The following is a 14,831-nucleotide window of genomic DNA, read 5'->3' as shown; positions in this document are numbered from 1 at the left end:
GAATATTTTACCTTTTTTCTGCTGTCTAGATGGGCTCCTCCCTGCCCCACAGAGTACCTTTTGACAGGCTACGATTGCAGAGCATTTTGCCAGTGCAGCAAAATGGTGAGCTTACCGTTGTTGGAGGGGAGGGGAACCTTCAATACCTTGGGCTCAAGGTAACGCTGTACACAAAAGACAAGAATAGAGTGTCCTGCCTTGAGGCGGAGAGCTCTCCTGCAATACCAGCTACTCCAGGTTACCATGGAGGAAGGGGTCCTCAGGAGCATAGAGAGAACACAAGCAGTTGTGGTCCTGTAGTGTCAACATTAAAAACTTTGCAGATAGCTCCACAAGCATTAGATAGAACAGTAACTCTCTCAGTGCTGGCAACACAACCTGGAGAAAGTCAGGGCACAGCTACAGCTTCAGAGGGATAAGTCCTGTAGATGTTACACTGGCTGTTAGAGAGTTAACTGTTTTGCGGGTGGCCCACCCACTATTGTTAAGCCAAAAGAAATAACACTGAATTCATTATGGACCGTACTGGTGTCATTAGACACCTCCGTTTCCGCTTCAGGGGAAAGTTTGTTCAGCAACTTATACCGGCCTAAAGTCTCAGGAAAAGGAGAAGTTAGAGGAATGCAAGTAACAAGTACTGCCACTGTAGAAAAAAATGGAAAAGGTGACCACTATACAGATGGGAGTTATATAAGAGAAACTTACAGTCCTAAAAAAATTGAGACAATGGAAAATAGATCAAGGGTAATATGTGAGTACTAAACTTCCCTAAAAGACTTTTGGAACAACCAATTGATTTAAGAAATATCTTCAGGAAGTTTTGGGATTTAAGTCAGAACTGATCCCACTTATAAGCAGAGTATTTTAATTGCCCACTGAGGCCAATGCCTCTAAAAGAAAAAGATCTGCTGCTTCTGGTAATGTCTCTGCAGATAGTTTGACTATCTCTGGATTACTGGAAAAATTCAGGAGAAGAATTAAAGAGAGCAACACTTCTTGTGTCCTTCGGTTTTCTTTCGTATAAAGATCATGTCCTAAGACTTTTTTTCGACAAAGACAAGTTATTTTTTGGTCATCCAGACGTATTGGCTCTTGGCACTTACTTTTTTTTGCAATTTCCTTGTAAATGTTTAGTCAGGTATCAGAATGAGCAGTAGGTCTTTTTTTATATATATATTTGAAATATCTTTATTGTCCCATGCAACAAGAACAAACAAAATGCATAACCTCATACAAAATGCATAACCTCATATAAAAAGACAATCAGGTCAGTCAAAAAGAAATACAGCCAAAAAAGGACAATATATTTTATCGTTTACTCCCACCCCCCTTCTCTATACCTCCCTCCCCCCTCCAGTCTAACCCTACCTCCACCAAACAACTGAACAACCAAACATATGATCCCACCCCAAATCCTGCCCTCACAGGAGCTCAGGAAACAATATTTTGCACCCTTCATGACATTTTTACGACCCCTTAACATTCAACACTTCTTATATAAACATAGATTCACTTCTCCCCACCCTTCCCCTTTAAACCCTGACATCAACTTACCCTTCTCCCCCCTTAACCCCCACCCCTGAATCCACCCCTCTACCCTTTTGAACCCCCTATCCCCCACCCTACTCCCTCCCAACCCCCCCATTCCCTTATAACTCCCTTACCCTTATACCCGCCACAAACCCTTTTGAACTCTATCCCTCCCCCTTTTACATCTCAGCTCGCCATCTCTACTTCATTACCCTTATATACGTAACAAACCCTTTTGAACTCTATCCCACCCCATTTTACATCTCAATTCGCCATCTCTATGATATGCCGTGAGACGCTCCATATGTATGAGCTGGCCCAACTTAATCTTCCAATCCCCCACTGTTGGAGCTTCTGCTCTATTCCAAAATTGTGCTATAAGGCATTTTGCTGCCGCCAATCCCCACCTCAACCATTTACTTTGTTCCCCAAGACTCTCTCTCATTATGTAACCCCAAAAGACAGACTGCTGGGCTACACACCAAGGAGGAACCTATCAACCGCACCAGTGCCTTCATGACCACCTGCCAGAACGTGATCACCAATGGACAGGTCCACCAGATGTGTAAAAATACTACTACTACTTATCATTTCTAAAGCGCTACTAGACGTACGCAGCCCCCCTGCATATTACAACTCCAACATACATCAAGTGCACTTGGATACATTCTCTTCAATCTCTCCGGTGTAAAATACCATCTGTTAAGGACCTTATAAGCATTTTCCTGCACCAATACACATACAGATGCCCTTTGTACCTCCCCACATATTCTTTCCCATTCTTGGTCAGAAAAGCGGCAACTTAAATCCTTTTCCCACTCCCCCTGAAACTTAAATTTATGAGGATCCCCACCCCTAAAAAATTTATAAATAACTGATATCGGTCTAGGCACCTTTCTCAACAGGATCCACAAATTTTCCAAACTCTCCATCTCTTGAGGATTCCCCCCCCCTCCATCCTATAGCTGCTACAAAATGTTGAACCTGTATAAGTGAAAAATTATCCTCTCCTGGCAGACCATACATGGAACTCAGCGTTTCAAAACTCTGCACCTTTCCCCCATACAGCACATCCTTAAAGTTCCGCATTCCCACTTATTCCCACCTTACAAACATTGCATTATCCCTCCCTGCTCCAAATTTTGGTTCCCACTTTAACGGTACAAGTGTAGACACCCGATCAATCCGCCCCCATCTCCACCTCACTTCTCCCCACAATCCCAGCAAATGTCTCACAAACGGGTTCTGCAGCCCTGCCATTACCACCCCCATACCCCCAGTAGTCCACAAGTAAGAACCCAGAGGCCGGTTATGGCAACTCCAGTGCTCCACTTGACTAGCTGGCTTAACTGTCCCCTTCTCCCAATCCATAATCATCCTAAATTGGGCCGCAATGTAATACCATTCAATATTAGGTACTGCCCAACCTCCCCTCTCAGGATCCCCCCACAACACCCTCTGTGCTAGTCTAGAATGCTTTCCATTCCAAATAAATTGCATAAAAGAACTTTGCAAACGTTTAAGCACCTTCTTTGGAACAGCCACCAGCAATGATTGAAATAAAAACAATCTAGGTAACACATTCATCTTTACCACCGCCATTCTGCCCCACCAAGACAACCACAGCCCCTTCCATCTAGACAACTCATCCCGAATCCTTACCACTATCTTCCCATAATTTAAATCATACACCCTTTCCAAGTCTCTGGGAATCTGAATACCTAAACAGTAAGATAAAGGAAATCATTAGAGCCAAAAAACAATCCTTCAGAAAGTGGAGAAGAGAACCAACTGAAAGTAACAGGATAGATCATAAGGAATGCCAAGCCAAATGCAAAGCGGAGATAAGGAGGGCAAAAAAGGACTTTGAGAAGAAATTAGCGTTGGAAGCAAAAATACATAGTAAAAACTTTTTTAGATACATTAAAAGCAGGAAACCGGCCAAAGAGTCGGTTGGGCCGCTGGACGAAATGGTGTTAAAGGGGCGATCAAGGAGGACAAAGCCGTAGCGGAGAAATTAAATGAATTCTTTGCTTCGGTCTTCACCGAGGAGGATTTGGGGGGGACACCGGTGCCGGAAAGAATATTTGAAGCGGGGGAGTCGGAGAAACTAAACAAATTCTCTGTAACCTTGGAGGATGTAATGGGTCAGTTCAGCAAGCTGAAGAGTAGTAAATCACCGGGACCTGATGGTATTCATCCCAGAGTATTAATAGAACTAAAAAATGAACTTGCGGAGCTACTGTTAGAAATATGCAATCTGTCCCTAAAATCGAGTGTAATACCGGAAGACTGGAGGGTAGCCAATGTTACTCCGATTTTTAAGAAAGGTTCCAGAGGAGATCCGGGAAATTATAGACCGGTGAGTCTGACGTCGGTGCCGGGCAAGATGGTGGAGGCTATTATTAAGAATAAAATTGCAGAGCATATACAAAAACATGGACTGATGAGACAAAGTCAGCACGGATTTAGTAAAGGGAAGTCTTGCCTCACCAATCTAATGCATTTTTTTGAGGGGGTAAGCAAACATGTGGACAATGGGGAGCCGGTTGATATTGTATATCTGGATTTTCAGAAGGCGTTTGACAAAGTGCCGCACGAAAGACTCCTGAAGAAATTGCAGAGTCATGGAATCGGAGGTAGGGTATTATTATGGATTAAGAACTGGTTGAAAGATAGGAAGCAGAGAGTAGGATTGCGTGGCCAGTATTCTCAGTGGAGGAGGGTAGTTAGTGGGGTCCCGCAGGGGTCTGTGCTGGGTCCGTTGCTTTTTAATGTATTTATAAATGACCTAGAGATGGGAATAACTAGTGAGGTAATTAAATTCGCCGATGACACAAAATTATTCAGGGTCGTCAAGTCGCAGGAGGAATGTGAACGATTACAGGAGGACCTTGCGAGACTGGGAGAATGGGCGTGCAAGTGGCAGATGAAGTTCAATGTTGACAAGTGCAAAGTGATGCATGTGGGTAAGAGGAACCCGAATTATAGCTACGTCTTGCAAGGTTCCGCGTTAGGAGTTACGGATCAAGAAAGGGATCTGGGTGTCGTCGTCGATGATACGCTGAAACCTTCTGCTCAGTGTGCTGCTGCGGCTAGGAAAGCGAATAGAATGTTGGGTGTTATTAGGAAGGGTATGGAGTCCAGGTGTGCGGATGTTATAATGCCGTTGTATCGCTCCATGGTGCGACCGCACCTGGAGTATTGTGTTCAGTACTGGTCTCCGTATCTCAAAAAAGATATAGTAGAATTGGAAAAGGTACAGCGAAGGGCGACGAAAATGATAGTGGGGATGGGACGACTTTCCTATGAAGAGAGGCTGAGAAGGCTAGGGCTTTTCAGCTTGGAGAAGAGACGGCTGAGGGGAGATATGATAGAAGTGTATAAAATAATGAGTGGAATGGATCGGGTGGATGTGAAGCGACTGTTCACGCTATCCAAAAATACTAGGACTAGAGGGCATGAGTTGAAGCTACAGTGTGGTAAATTTAAAACGAATCGGAGAAAATTTTTCTTCACCCAACGTGTAATTAGACTCTGGAATTCATTGCCGGAGAACGTGGTACGGGCGGTTAGCTTGACGGAGTTTAAAAAGGGGTTAGATAGATTCCTAAAGGACAAGTCCATAGACCGCTATTAAATGGACTTGGAAAAATTCCGCATTTTTAGGTATAACTTGTCTGGAATGTTTTTACGTTTGGGGAGCGTGCCAGGTGCCCTTGACCTGGATTGGCCACTGTCGGTGACAGGATGCTGGGCTAGATGGACCTTTGGTCTTTCCCAGTATGGCACTACTTATGTACTTATGTACTTATATGCGTAGCCCATTTAAAGTTAAATTGCCCTCTCATTCTAATTTCCACCCCATGGTCCAGGTTTATCCTCAATAACTCACTTTTATCCATATTAATCTTCAGCCCAGCATAGCTCTCGAACTCCCCCTGTAATTCCCAATATTACTGGCAATGTCTGTTCAGGATCCCTCACATATAACAATATATCATCTGCAAATAATGCTATCCGATGTTCTGTCCCCCCTATCCTAATACCCTTAATATCTGGATGCTCACGAACCAATTCCGCCAGGGGCTCTATATACAATGCAAACAAGAGGGGCAACAGAGGACACCCCTGCCTTGTCCCTCTCCCTATTTGAAAAAAGGGCGTATACCCCCCATTAATATTGAGACATGCCCTCGGGGCTGCATACAATGCCGCCAACCAAGCAGCAAAGTTGTCCTCCAGGCCCATACGATTCACTATCTCCCTCAAAAATTCCCAACTTACCCAGTCAAACCCTTCTCGGCGTCCATGGCCAATAGAGTGAATGATACATACCTGTAGCAGGTGTTCTCCGAGGACAGCAGGCTGATTGTTCTCACGACTGGGTGACGTCCGCGGCAGCCCCCACCAACCGGAAAAGGCTTCGCGGGACGGTCGGCACGCAGGGCACGCCCACCGCGCATGCGCGGCCGTCTTCCCGCCCGTGCGCGACCGCTCCCGCCAGTTGTATGACAAGCAAAAATTATGAAAACGCAACTCCAAAGGGGAGGAGGGAGGGTAGGTGAGAACAATCAGCCTGCTGTCCTCGGAGAACACCTGCTACAGGTATGTATCATTCACTTTCTCCGAGGACAAGCAGGCTGCTTGTTCTCACGACTGGGGTATCCCTAGCTTTCAGGCTCACTCAAAACAAGAACCCAGGTCAATTGAACCTCGCAACGGCGAGGGTACAACAGAAATTGACCTACGAAGAACAACTAACTGAGAGTGCAGCCTGACCAGAATAAATTCGGGTCCTGGAGGGTGGAGTTGGATTTACACCCCAAACAGATTCTGCAGCACCGACTGCCCGAACCGACTGTCGCGTCGGGTATCCTGCTGGAGGCAGTAATGTGATGTGAATGTGTGGACAGATGACCACGTCGCAGCCTTGCAAATCTCTTCAATAGTGGCTGACTTCAAGTGGGCCACTGACGCTGCCATGGCTCTAACACTATGAGCCGTGACATGACCCTCAAGAGTCAGCCCAGCCTGGGCGTAAGTGAAGGAAATGCAATCTGCTAGCCAATTGGAGATGGTGCGTTTCCCGACAGCGACCCCTAGCCTGTTAGGGTCGAAAGAAACAAACAATTGGGCGGACTGTCTGTGGGGCTGTGTCCGCTCCAAGTAGAAGGCCAATGCTCTCTTGCAGTCCAATGTGTGCAACTAACGTTCAGCAGGGCGGGTATGCGGCCTGGGGAAGAATGTTGGCAAGACAATTGACTGGTTAAGATGGAACTCCGACACCACCTTCGGCAGGAACTTTGGGTGGGTGCGGAGCACTACTCTGTTGTGATGAAATTTGGTATATGGAGCATGAGCTACTAGGGCTTGAAGCTCACTGACCCTACGAGCTGAAGTAACTGCCACCAAGAAAGTGACCTTCCAGGTCAAGTACTTCAGATGGCAGGTATTCAGTGGCTCAAAAGGAGGTTTCATCAGCTGGGTGAGGACGACGTTGAAATCCCATGACACTGTAGGAGGCTTGATAGGGGGCTTTGACAAAAGCAAGCCTCTCATGAATCGAACGACTAAAGGCTCTCCAGAGATGGCTTTACCTTCCACACGATAATGGTAAGCACTAATCGCACTAAGGTGATTCCTTACTGAGTTGGTCTTGAGGCCAGACTCTGATAAGTGTAGAAGGTATTCAAGCAGGTTATGTGCAGGGCAAGAACGAGGTTCTAGGGCCTTGCTCTCACACCAAACGACAAACCTCCTCCACTTGAAAAAGTAACTCTTTTTAGTGGAATCCTTCCTGGAGGCAAGCAGGACCCGGGAGACACCCTCCGACAGACCCAACGCCCTCAACATCCAGGCCGTGAGAGCCAGAGACTGAAGGTTGGGGTGCAGTAACGCTCCGTCGTTCTGCGAAATGAGAGTCGGAAAACACTCCAATCTCCACGGTTCTTCTGAGGACAACTCCAGAAGAAGAGGGAACCAGATCTGACGGGGCCAAAAGGGCGCTATCAGAATCATGGTGCCGCGGTCGTGCTTGAGCTTCAGTAAGGTCTTCCCCACCAAAGGTATGGGAGGATAAGCATACAGGAGGCCGGTCCCCCAATGGAGGAGAAAGGCGTCCGACGCTAGCCTGCCGTGTGTCTGAAGTCTGGAACAGAACAGGGGCAGCTTGTGGTTGGTCTGAGAGGCGAAAAGGTCCACCGAGGGGGTGCCCCACTCTCGGAAGATCTTGCGTACCACTCTGGAATGGAGCGACCACTCGTGCGGTTGCATGACTCTGCTCAGTCTGTCGGCCAGACTGTTGTTTACGCCTGCCAGGTATGTGGCTTGGAGGAGCATGCCAAACTGGCACGCCCAGCGCCACAGCCCGACGGCTTCCTGACACAGGGGGCGAGATCCGGTGCCCCCCTGCTTGTTGACGTAATACATTGCAACCTGATTGTCTGTCCGAATTTGGATAATTTGGCAGGACAGCCGATCTCTGAAAGCCTTCAGCGCGTTCCAGATCGCTCGGAGCTCCAGGAGGTTGATCTGCAGATCCTTTTCCTGGAGGGACCACAGACCTTGGGTGTGAAGCCCATCGACATGAGCTCCCCAACCCAGGCGAGATGCATCCGTCGTCAGCACCTTCGTGGGCTGCGGAATTTGGAATGGACGTCCCAGGGTCAAATTGGTCCGGATGGTCCACCAGAGCAGTGAAGTGCGGCAACTGGTGGAGAGGATGATCATCTTCTAGATTCCCGGTGGCTTGGAACCACTGGGAAGCTAGGGTCCATTGAGCAGATCTCATGTGAAGACGAGCCATGGGAGTCACATGAACTGTGGAGGCCATATGACCCAGAAGTCTCAACATCTGCCGAGCTGTGACCTGCTGAGACGCTCTGGTCTGCGAAGCGAGGGACAGGAGGTTGTTGGCCCTCGCTTCGGGAAGGAAGGCCTGAGCCGTCTGGGTATTCAGCAGAGCTCCTATGAATTCCAGAGACTGGGTTGGCTGGAGATGGGACTTTGGGTAATTTATCACAAACCCCAGCAGCTCCAGGAGTTGAATAGTGCACTGTATGGACCGGAGGGCTCCTGCCTCCGAGGTGTTCTTGACCAGCCAATCGTCGAGATATGGGAACACGTGCACTCCCAGCCTGCGTAGGTACGCCGCCACCACCACGAGGCACTTTGTAAACACTCGTGGGGCGGAGGCGAGCCCAAAGGGCAGCACACAGTACTGAAAGTGCCGTGCGCCCAGGCGGAATCTGAGATACTGTCTGTGAGCTGGCAGTATCGGGATGTGAGTATATGCATCCTTTAAATCCAGGGAACATAGCCAATCGTTTTTCTGAATCATTGGCAGAAGGGTGCCCAAGGAAAGCATCCTGAACTTTTCTTTGACCAGGAATTTGTTCAGGCCTCTCAGGTCTAGGATGGGACGCATCCCCCCTGTTTTCTTTTCCACAAGGAAGTACCTGGAATAGAATCCCTGCCCTTCCTGCCCGGGTGGCACGGGCTCGACCGCATTGGCGCTGAGAAGGGCGGAGAGTTCCTCTGCAAGTACCTGCTTGTGATGGGAGCTGAAGGATTGAGCTCCCGGAGGACAATTTGGAGGCAGGGAGGCCAAATTCAGGGCGTATCCGCACCGCACTATTTGGAGAACCCACTGGTCGGAGGTTATGAGAGGCCACCTTTGGTGAAAAAATTTTAACCTCCCCCCGACCGGCAGATCGTCCGGTACGGACACTTTGAGGGCGGCTATGTTCCCGTGGATCCAGTCAAAAGCCCGTCCCTGGCTTTTGCTGTGGAGGCGCAGGGGGCTGCTTAGGCGCACGCTGTTGACGGGAACGAGCGCGCTAGGGCTGTCCCTGTGCCTGACGAGGCCTTCGGGCCGGCTGGTTGTACCTACGCTTTGCAAAAGAATAGGGTGCAGCCTGCCGGGCCCGGGAAAAACGTCCACCTGCTGAGGTGGATGCTGAAGGCGCCCGGTGGGAGAGCTTGTCGAGAGCGGTTTCCTGCTGATGGAGTTGGTCCACCATCTGCTCGACCTTCTCACCAAAAATGTTATCCCCCCGGCAAGGGACGTCGGCCAGTCTCTGCTGGGTGCGGTTGTCCAGGTCAGAGGCACGCAGCCATGAGAGCCTGCACATCACTATACCTTGGGCCGCAGCACGAGATGCCACGTCACAGGTGTCATAGATACCCCTGGACAGGAACTTTCTGCACGCCTTCAGCTGCCTGACCACCTCCTGATAAGGCCTGGACTGCTCCGGCGGGAGCTTATCGACCAGGTCCGCCAGTTGTTGCACATTAGTCCGCATGTGGATGCTCATATAGTGCAGGTATGACTGGATGCGGGTCACGAGCATGGAGGATTGGTAGGCCTTCCTCCCAAACGAGTCCAGAGTGCGAGACTCCCGCCCCGGGGGCGCCGAGGCGGTATCCCTCGAACTCCGTGCCCTCTTGAGAGCAGAATCCACGACCGCCGAGTCATGGGGCAATTGGGGCCGCATTAACTCTGGGTCCGAGTGGATCCTGTACTGGGACTCTGCTTTCTTGGGAATGGTGGGGTTAGTTAACGGTCGCACCCAGTTCCGAAGCAGTGTCTCCTTGAGGACATTGTGCAGCGGCACCGTGGAGGACTCTCTAGGTGGTGATGGATAGTCGAGGACCTCGAGCATCTCGGCCCTCGGCTCTTCCACAGAGACCACGGGAAAGGGAATGCTAATAGACATATCCCGCACAAAGGAGGCAAAGGAGAGACTCTCAGGAGGTGAGAGCTTCCTCTCCGGTGAAGGCGTGGGGTCCGAGGGAAGGCCCGTAGACTCCTCTGAGGAGAAATATCTAGGGTCCTCCTCTTCCCCCCACGAGGCCTCATCCTCGGTATCGGACATAAGCTCATGTAGCTGAGTCCTGAACCGGGCCCGGCTCGACGTCGAGGCACCGAGGTCTCGGTGTCGTCGAGCGGTGGACTCCCGCGTCGGCGGGGACGGAGCTCCCTCCATCGACGTCGACGGGGACTCCACCTGCGTGGCGGTCGAGACTGGCGCCGGGCTAGAGCTCGCCGGCGCCACAGACATCGGCGCCGAGGGCGCAAGCAACCCCGGCGCCGGCACAGCCTGGCGCATTTGCCCTTCCAGGATCCCCGGAAGGATGGCTCTGAGGCACTCGTCCAGGCCCGCTGCCGGGAAAGGCGGTGGGGCCGGCAGGGGTGTCGGTGTCAGAAGCTGATGGGGGCCAGGAGACGGCACCGAGGTGCCGGAACCCTGACGCGTCGGTACCTCCACAACCGACGGGGACCTCTCCTCTCGGCGATGACGCTTCGGCGTCGCCTCCTCTCCGATGTCCGGATGCACCGAGGGCGACCGGTGACGACGCTTCTTGTCCTTCTTTCGATGCGCGTCACCGGCACCGGGAGGTATGGAGGAGGACGATCCCCCTCGGTCTCGAGGAGCCGGGTCAGACAGGGTTCGGTCCCGTGGACTGAGGGAATGACCGGGGCCGACTGCCCACGCGGCCGCTCACCTCCACCCTCGCCGGCGGACCGGCGGGCCGACGGGACCTGTTCTCCTGGGGTCGATGCCATCGTGCCGATGTCTCGGGCATCGATACCGGTACCGAAGGACCGGGCGTCGATACCGATGCCGTCGAGGTCGACGTCGAGGGGCCGGCGCAAGTTCCAAAAAGACGGTCCCGCAGAACTTGCCTCGCAACTTGAGTCCGTTTCCGGAGACCGAGACACAGGGAACACGACTTGATATTGTGCTCCGGCCCGAGGCACTGGAGGCACCAAGCGTGGGTGTCGGTCTGCGAGATCGGCCGGCCGCAGCGACCACACTTTTTAAATCCACTCGGGACCTTCGAGGACATCGACGGAAAAATCGCGTCGGCGAAGTCAAAGTCGTCAATGGTGGCGAAAATCACACCTCGAAAAGAAAACGACCGTGCGGCCACTAGGCCGCAACGCGGCGTCCCCGCTGGAAACGAGGGAAAAAGGGAGCGCGTGCTCCACACGCTCAGGTTTTTTTTTTTTTTTTTTTTGAAAAAGAAAAGGGAAACCGGGTAACAGAAAATTAAATAGAAAAAACAACGATCCGCGTAAACGCGATCGACTTTCCGGCGGCTGAAAACAGAGAGAGCGGCAAAGCACGACTCTCTCCAGACGCGGAAAAAAAGGAACTGGCGGGAGCGGTCGCGCACGGGCGGGAAGACGGCCGCGCATGCGCGGTGGGCGTGCCCTGCGTGCCGACCGTCCCGCGAAGCCTTTTCCGGTTGGTGGGGGCTGCCGCGGACGTCACCCAGTCGTGAGAACAAGCAGCCTGCTTGTCCTCGGAGAACACTGTATTACCTCTAGTCCTTTGCGCTTCCCACACCAGATGAAGGGTACGTCTAACGCTATCCCCCACCTGTCTCTGTTAAATGAATCCCGACTGATCTATGTGAATCAACTTGAGCATAACCCTAGCCAACTCATTGGCCAGAATTTTTGCCACTATCTTAGCATCAACATTCAACAGGGAAATTGGTCTATACGATCCACAGACCGTAGGATCTTTGCCTGACTTAGGTAAAACTGTTATCCCTGCCTCTGACATAGAGGCCGACAACCTATTCCCTTCCAAAATCCCATTCCCCACTCGCACCAACAAATCCCCCACCTCCTCCACATAACACTTATAGAAGCGGGCCGTGTATCCATCCAATCCCGGAGCCTTCCCGTTTTGCAACCTCTTTATCACCCCCTTCACCTTCCCCAACCTAATGGGTTCACCCAACTGCGCCCGTTCACAAGCACTTAAACTTTTTAATGGAATCCCCTCCAAGTAATGGTTTATATCACCTGCTCGAGCCCCCTCCGGAGCCCTATATAGCTCCTTATAATACGTCAAGAAACTCTCTGCGATACCCTGATCCGTAACCCTCCATCCCCCTCTCCCATCTCGCACCCTCTGAATCAACGTTCTCACTCTCCTAGCCCGTAAATAACGAGCCCATAATGCACCTGATTTATTTGCAAACTCAAAATACGTTTGTTTTAGCTTAGTCCTCATAAATTCTACCTCTTCCATTTGCCATTGGGCCAACTCTCCCCTCGTCCGCTTTAACTCTTCCCAGATCTGTAGTGTGGGATTTCTTTTATGCAATTTTTCTAAATGCACCAAACGGGTACGTAGAGTCAAAGAGTGTTGCCCCTTTTCTTCCTCGCCCCCCATTTAATCAAAACCCCCTGCACCACCGCCTTCAACGCATCCCATAAGACCTCATCCGTCACCTCCTCATTATCATTCAAAACCCAAAATTCATGAATAGTGCTTACCTCCTCCCTTACCCTCTCATCCCCTAACAATGACTCATTCAATCTCCAATAACTGTGTTTATTACCAAATCCCACCCCCTTTAGTTTAATACACATAGGCACATGGTCTGAAATTTGCATAATTCCAATCTCCGCTTCCTTATTCATTGACCAACTTCTCCGAAGAAGCCAAATGCCATCTATTCGTGAATAGGACTGTGCTACATGGGAGTAAAAAGTGTAATTAGGCTGAAGACCATGTAAAAGCCTCCAACAATCCACCACAATGCTTTCCGGCCCTTACTGCTACATTGCCCCCCACCCCCAGTGGAGGAGTGGCCTAGTGGTTAGGGTGGTGAACTCTGGTCCTGGGGAACTGAGTTCGATTCCTACTTCAGGCACAGGCAGCTCCTTGTGACTCTGGGCAAGTCACTTAACCCTCCATTGCCCCAGGTACAAATAAGTACCTGTATACAATATGTAAGCCGCATTGAGCCTGCCATGAGTGGGAAAGCACGGGGTACAAATGTAACAAAAATAAAAAATAAATAAAAATCCAACTGCGCATCAGGAGAAACATTAAAATCCCCTCCCACTATCACCTGTCCCCCCACAAACCCATGAAGCTCCCCAGCTAATGTATTATAAAACTCCTGCTGCCCCACACTGGGAGCATAAATATTTACCAAAGTAAATTCAGTCCCCTGCATCCAGCCCCTCAATGCCACACATCGCCCACTAGAATCCCGAAATTCCTGCTTGGTCACAAATCCACATCTCTGGTGGTGGGAGGTGGGGCTGGTGGTTGGGAGGCGTGGATAGTGCTGGGCAGACTTATACGGTCTGTGCCCCGAGAAGCACAGGTACAAATCAAAGTAGGGTATACACAAAAAGTAGCACATATGAGTTATTTTGTTGGGCAGGCTGGATGGACCGTGCAGGTCTTTTTCTGCTGTCATCTACTATGATACTATGATGTAGTAGTAAAGCCACCCCCCCCCCATCCGTTTAGACCCCTTCCCCTGATGTATCACCACTAAGGCCTTCGCTTCAACATATGAGCATCTCTCGGTCTTAGATGGGTCTCTTGCCAAAATATAACATCCCACTGCAGTCTAGCAAGCTCCTTACAAACCCTACTACGTTTCCCTGGGTTATTAAGCCCATTAACATTCCAGGTTCCCACTCGTCACTCCTCCCCTACGCTCCTCCCCTGTAAATCCCCCTCTCTCCCCCTCCCCCGTATCTCCCTCCCCATCCACCCCTCTCCTTACCCCCCCCCTGTCTGACCCAGAAAACGAGTCAGCCATCCTTACCAGTCTAGTTCACCCCCCCGAAACACCCTACTCCCAGTTATACCCCACGACTCCTCCTACCCTCTCACCCCCCCTTTTCATCATATCCCCCTACACTGCCCCCCTACTTCAACTACTTTGTGAGATACCACAAATACAAACCTCAAACTCCCCTCCAGCCTTTCCCTCCTCCTCCACCACCCATGTCCCCATCTTCCCTGCATCAAAAACAACTATATTCAGCAAACTTTAAAACTACTCAAAAACATCATTGCTCAAAACATAGTTCCCTCAGTTCCTTTCAGGAAGCTTTCTTTCCTCGCTCCATCATGCGCTGCCAAGCAGTGGACCTTTTAGCTTCTTCCAATCTTCCTGCTTGCACTCGTTCTTCAGGTATCCCCTCACATCCCAGTGCTCGTAATGACTCCCAAGCTTCCTCCGGCGTCTTCACCCTGTGTGACTTTCCCTCCACCGTCAACCACACCGCAAAGGGAAACAACCATCTATAATGTATTCCCTTTGTTCTCATATACTCCGTTACCTCCCGGAAAGATCTGCGCTTCTGAATTGTAGACCACGCCAAGTCCTGAAACACTCCAATCTTACAATTTTTCCACACTATTTCCTTCTGCTGTCTGGCTTTTGCTAGAATTCGCTCTTTAATGGAATAGTCTGTAAAACACACCACATTGTCTCTCGGATTAGATCCTCTTTGAGGGCCCGCA

The 14,831-nt window shown here is 50.5% G+C and overlaps 1 protein-coding gene across 1 annotated transcript in view; it reads right to left on the bottom strand.

Moving 5' to 3' along the window:
- ARHGAP33 (Rho GTPase activating protein 33) overlaps positions 1 to 14,831 on the bottom strand; it is a 513,356-nt gene that overhangs the window by 304,980 nt on the left and 193,545 nt on the right. The window contains exons 6-7 of the mRNA XM_030213378.1: positions 11,528 to 11,530; positions 5,292 to 5,321 (exon numbers count right to left, since the gene is read on the bottom strand). Coding sequence (XP_030069238.1) covers positions 5,292 to 5,321; positions 11,528 to 11,530 — 33 coding nt within the window. The remainder of the gene's footprint in view (positions 1 to 5,291; positions 5,322 to 11,527; positions 11,531 to 14,831) is intronic.

The sequence above is a fragment of the Microcaecilia unicolor genome, chromosome 8, assembly GCF_901765095.1.
Source record: "Microcaecilia unicolor chromosome 8, aMicUni1.1, whole genome shotgun sequence".
Taxonomy (NCBI): domain Eukaryota; kingdom Metazoa; phylum Chordata; class Amphibia; order Gymnophiona; family Siphonopidae; genus Microcaecilia; species Microcaecilia unicolor.
Note: the sequence above shows the minus strand (reverse complement) of the source record. Positions and strands in the feature narration are given on the sequence as shown.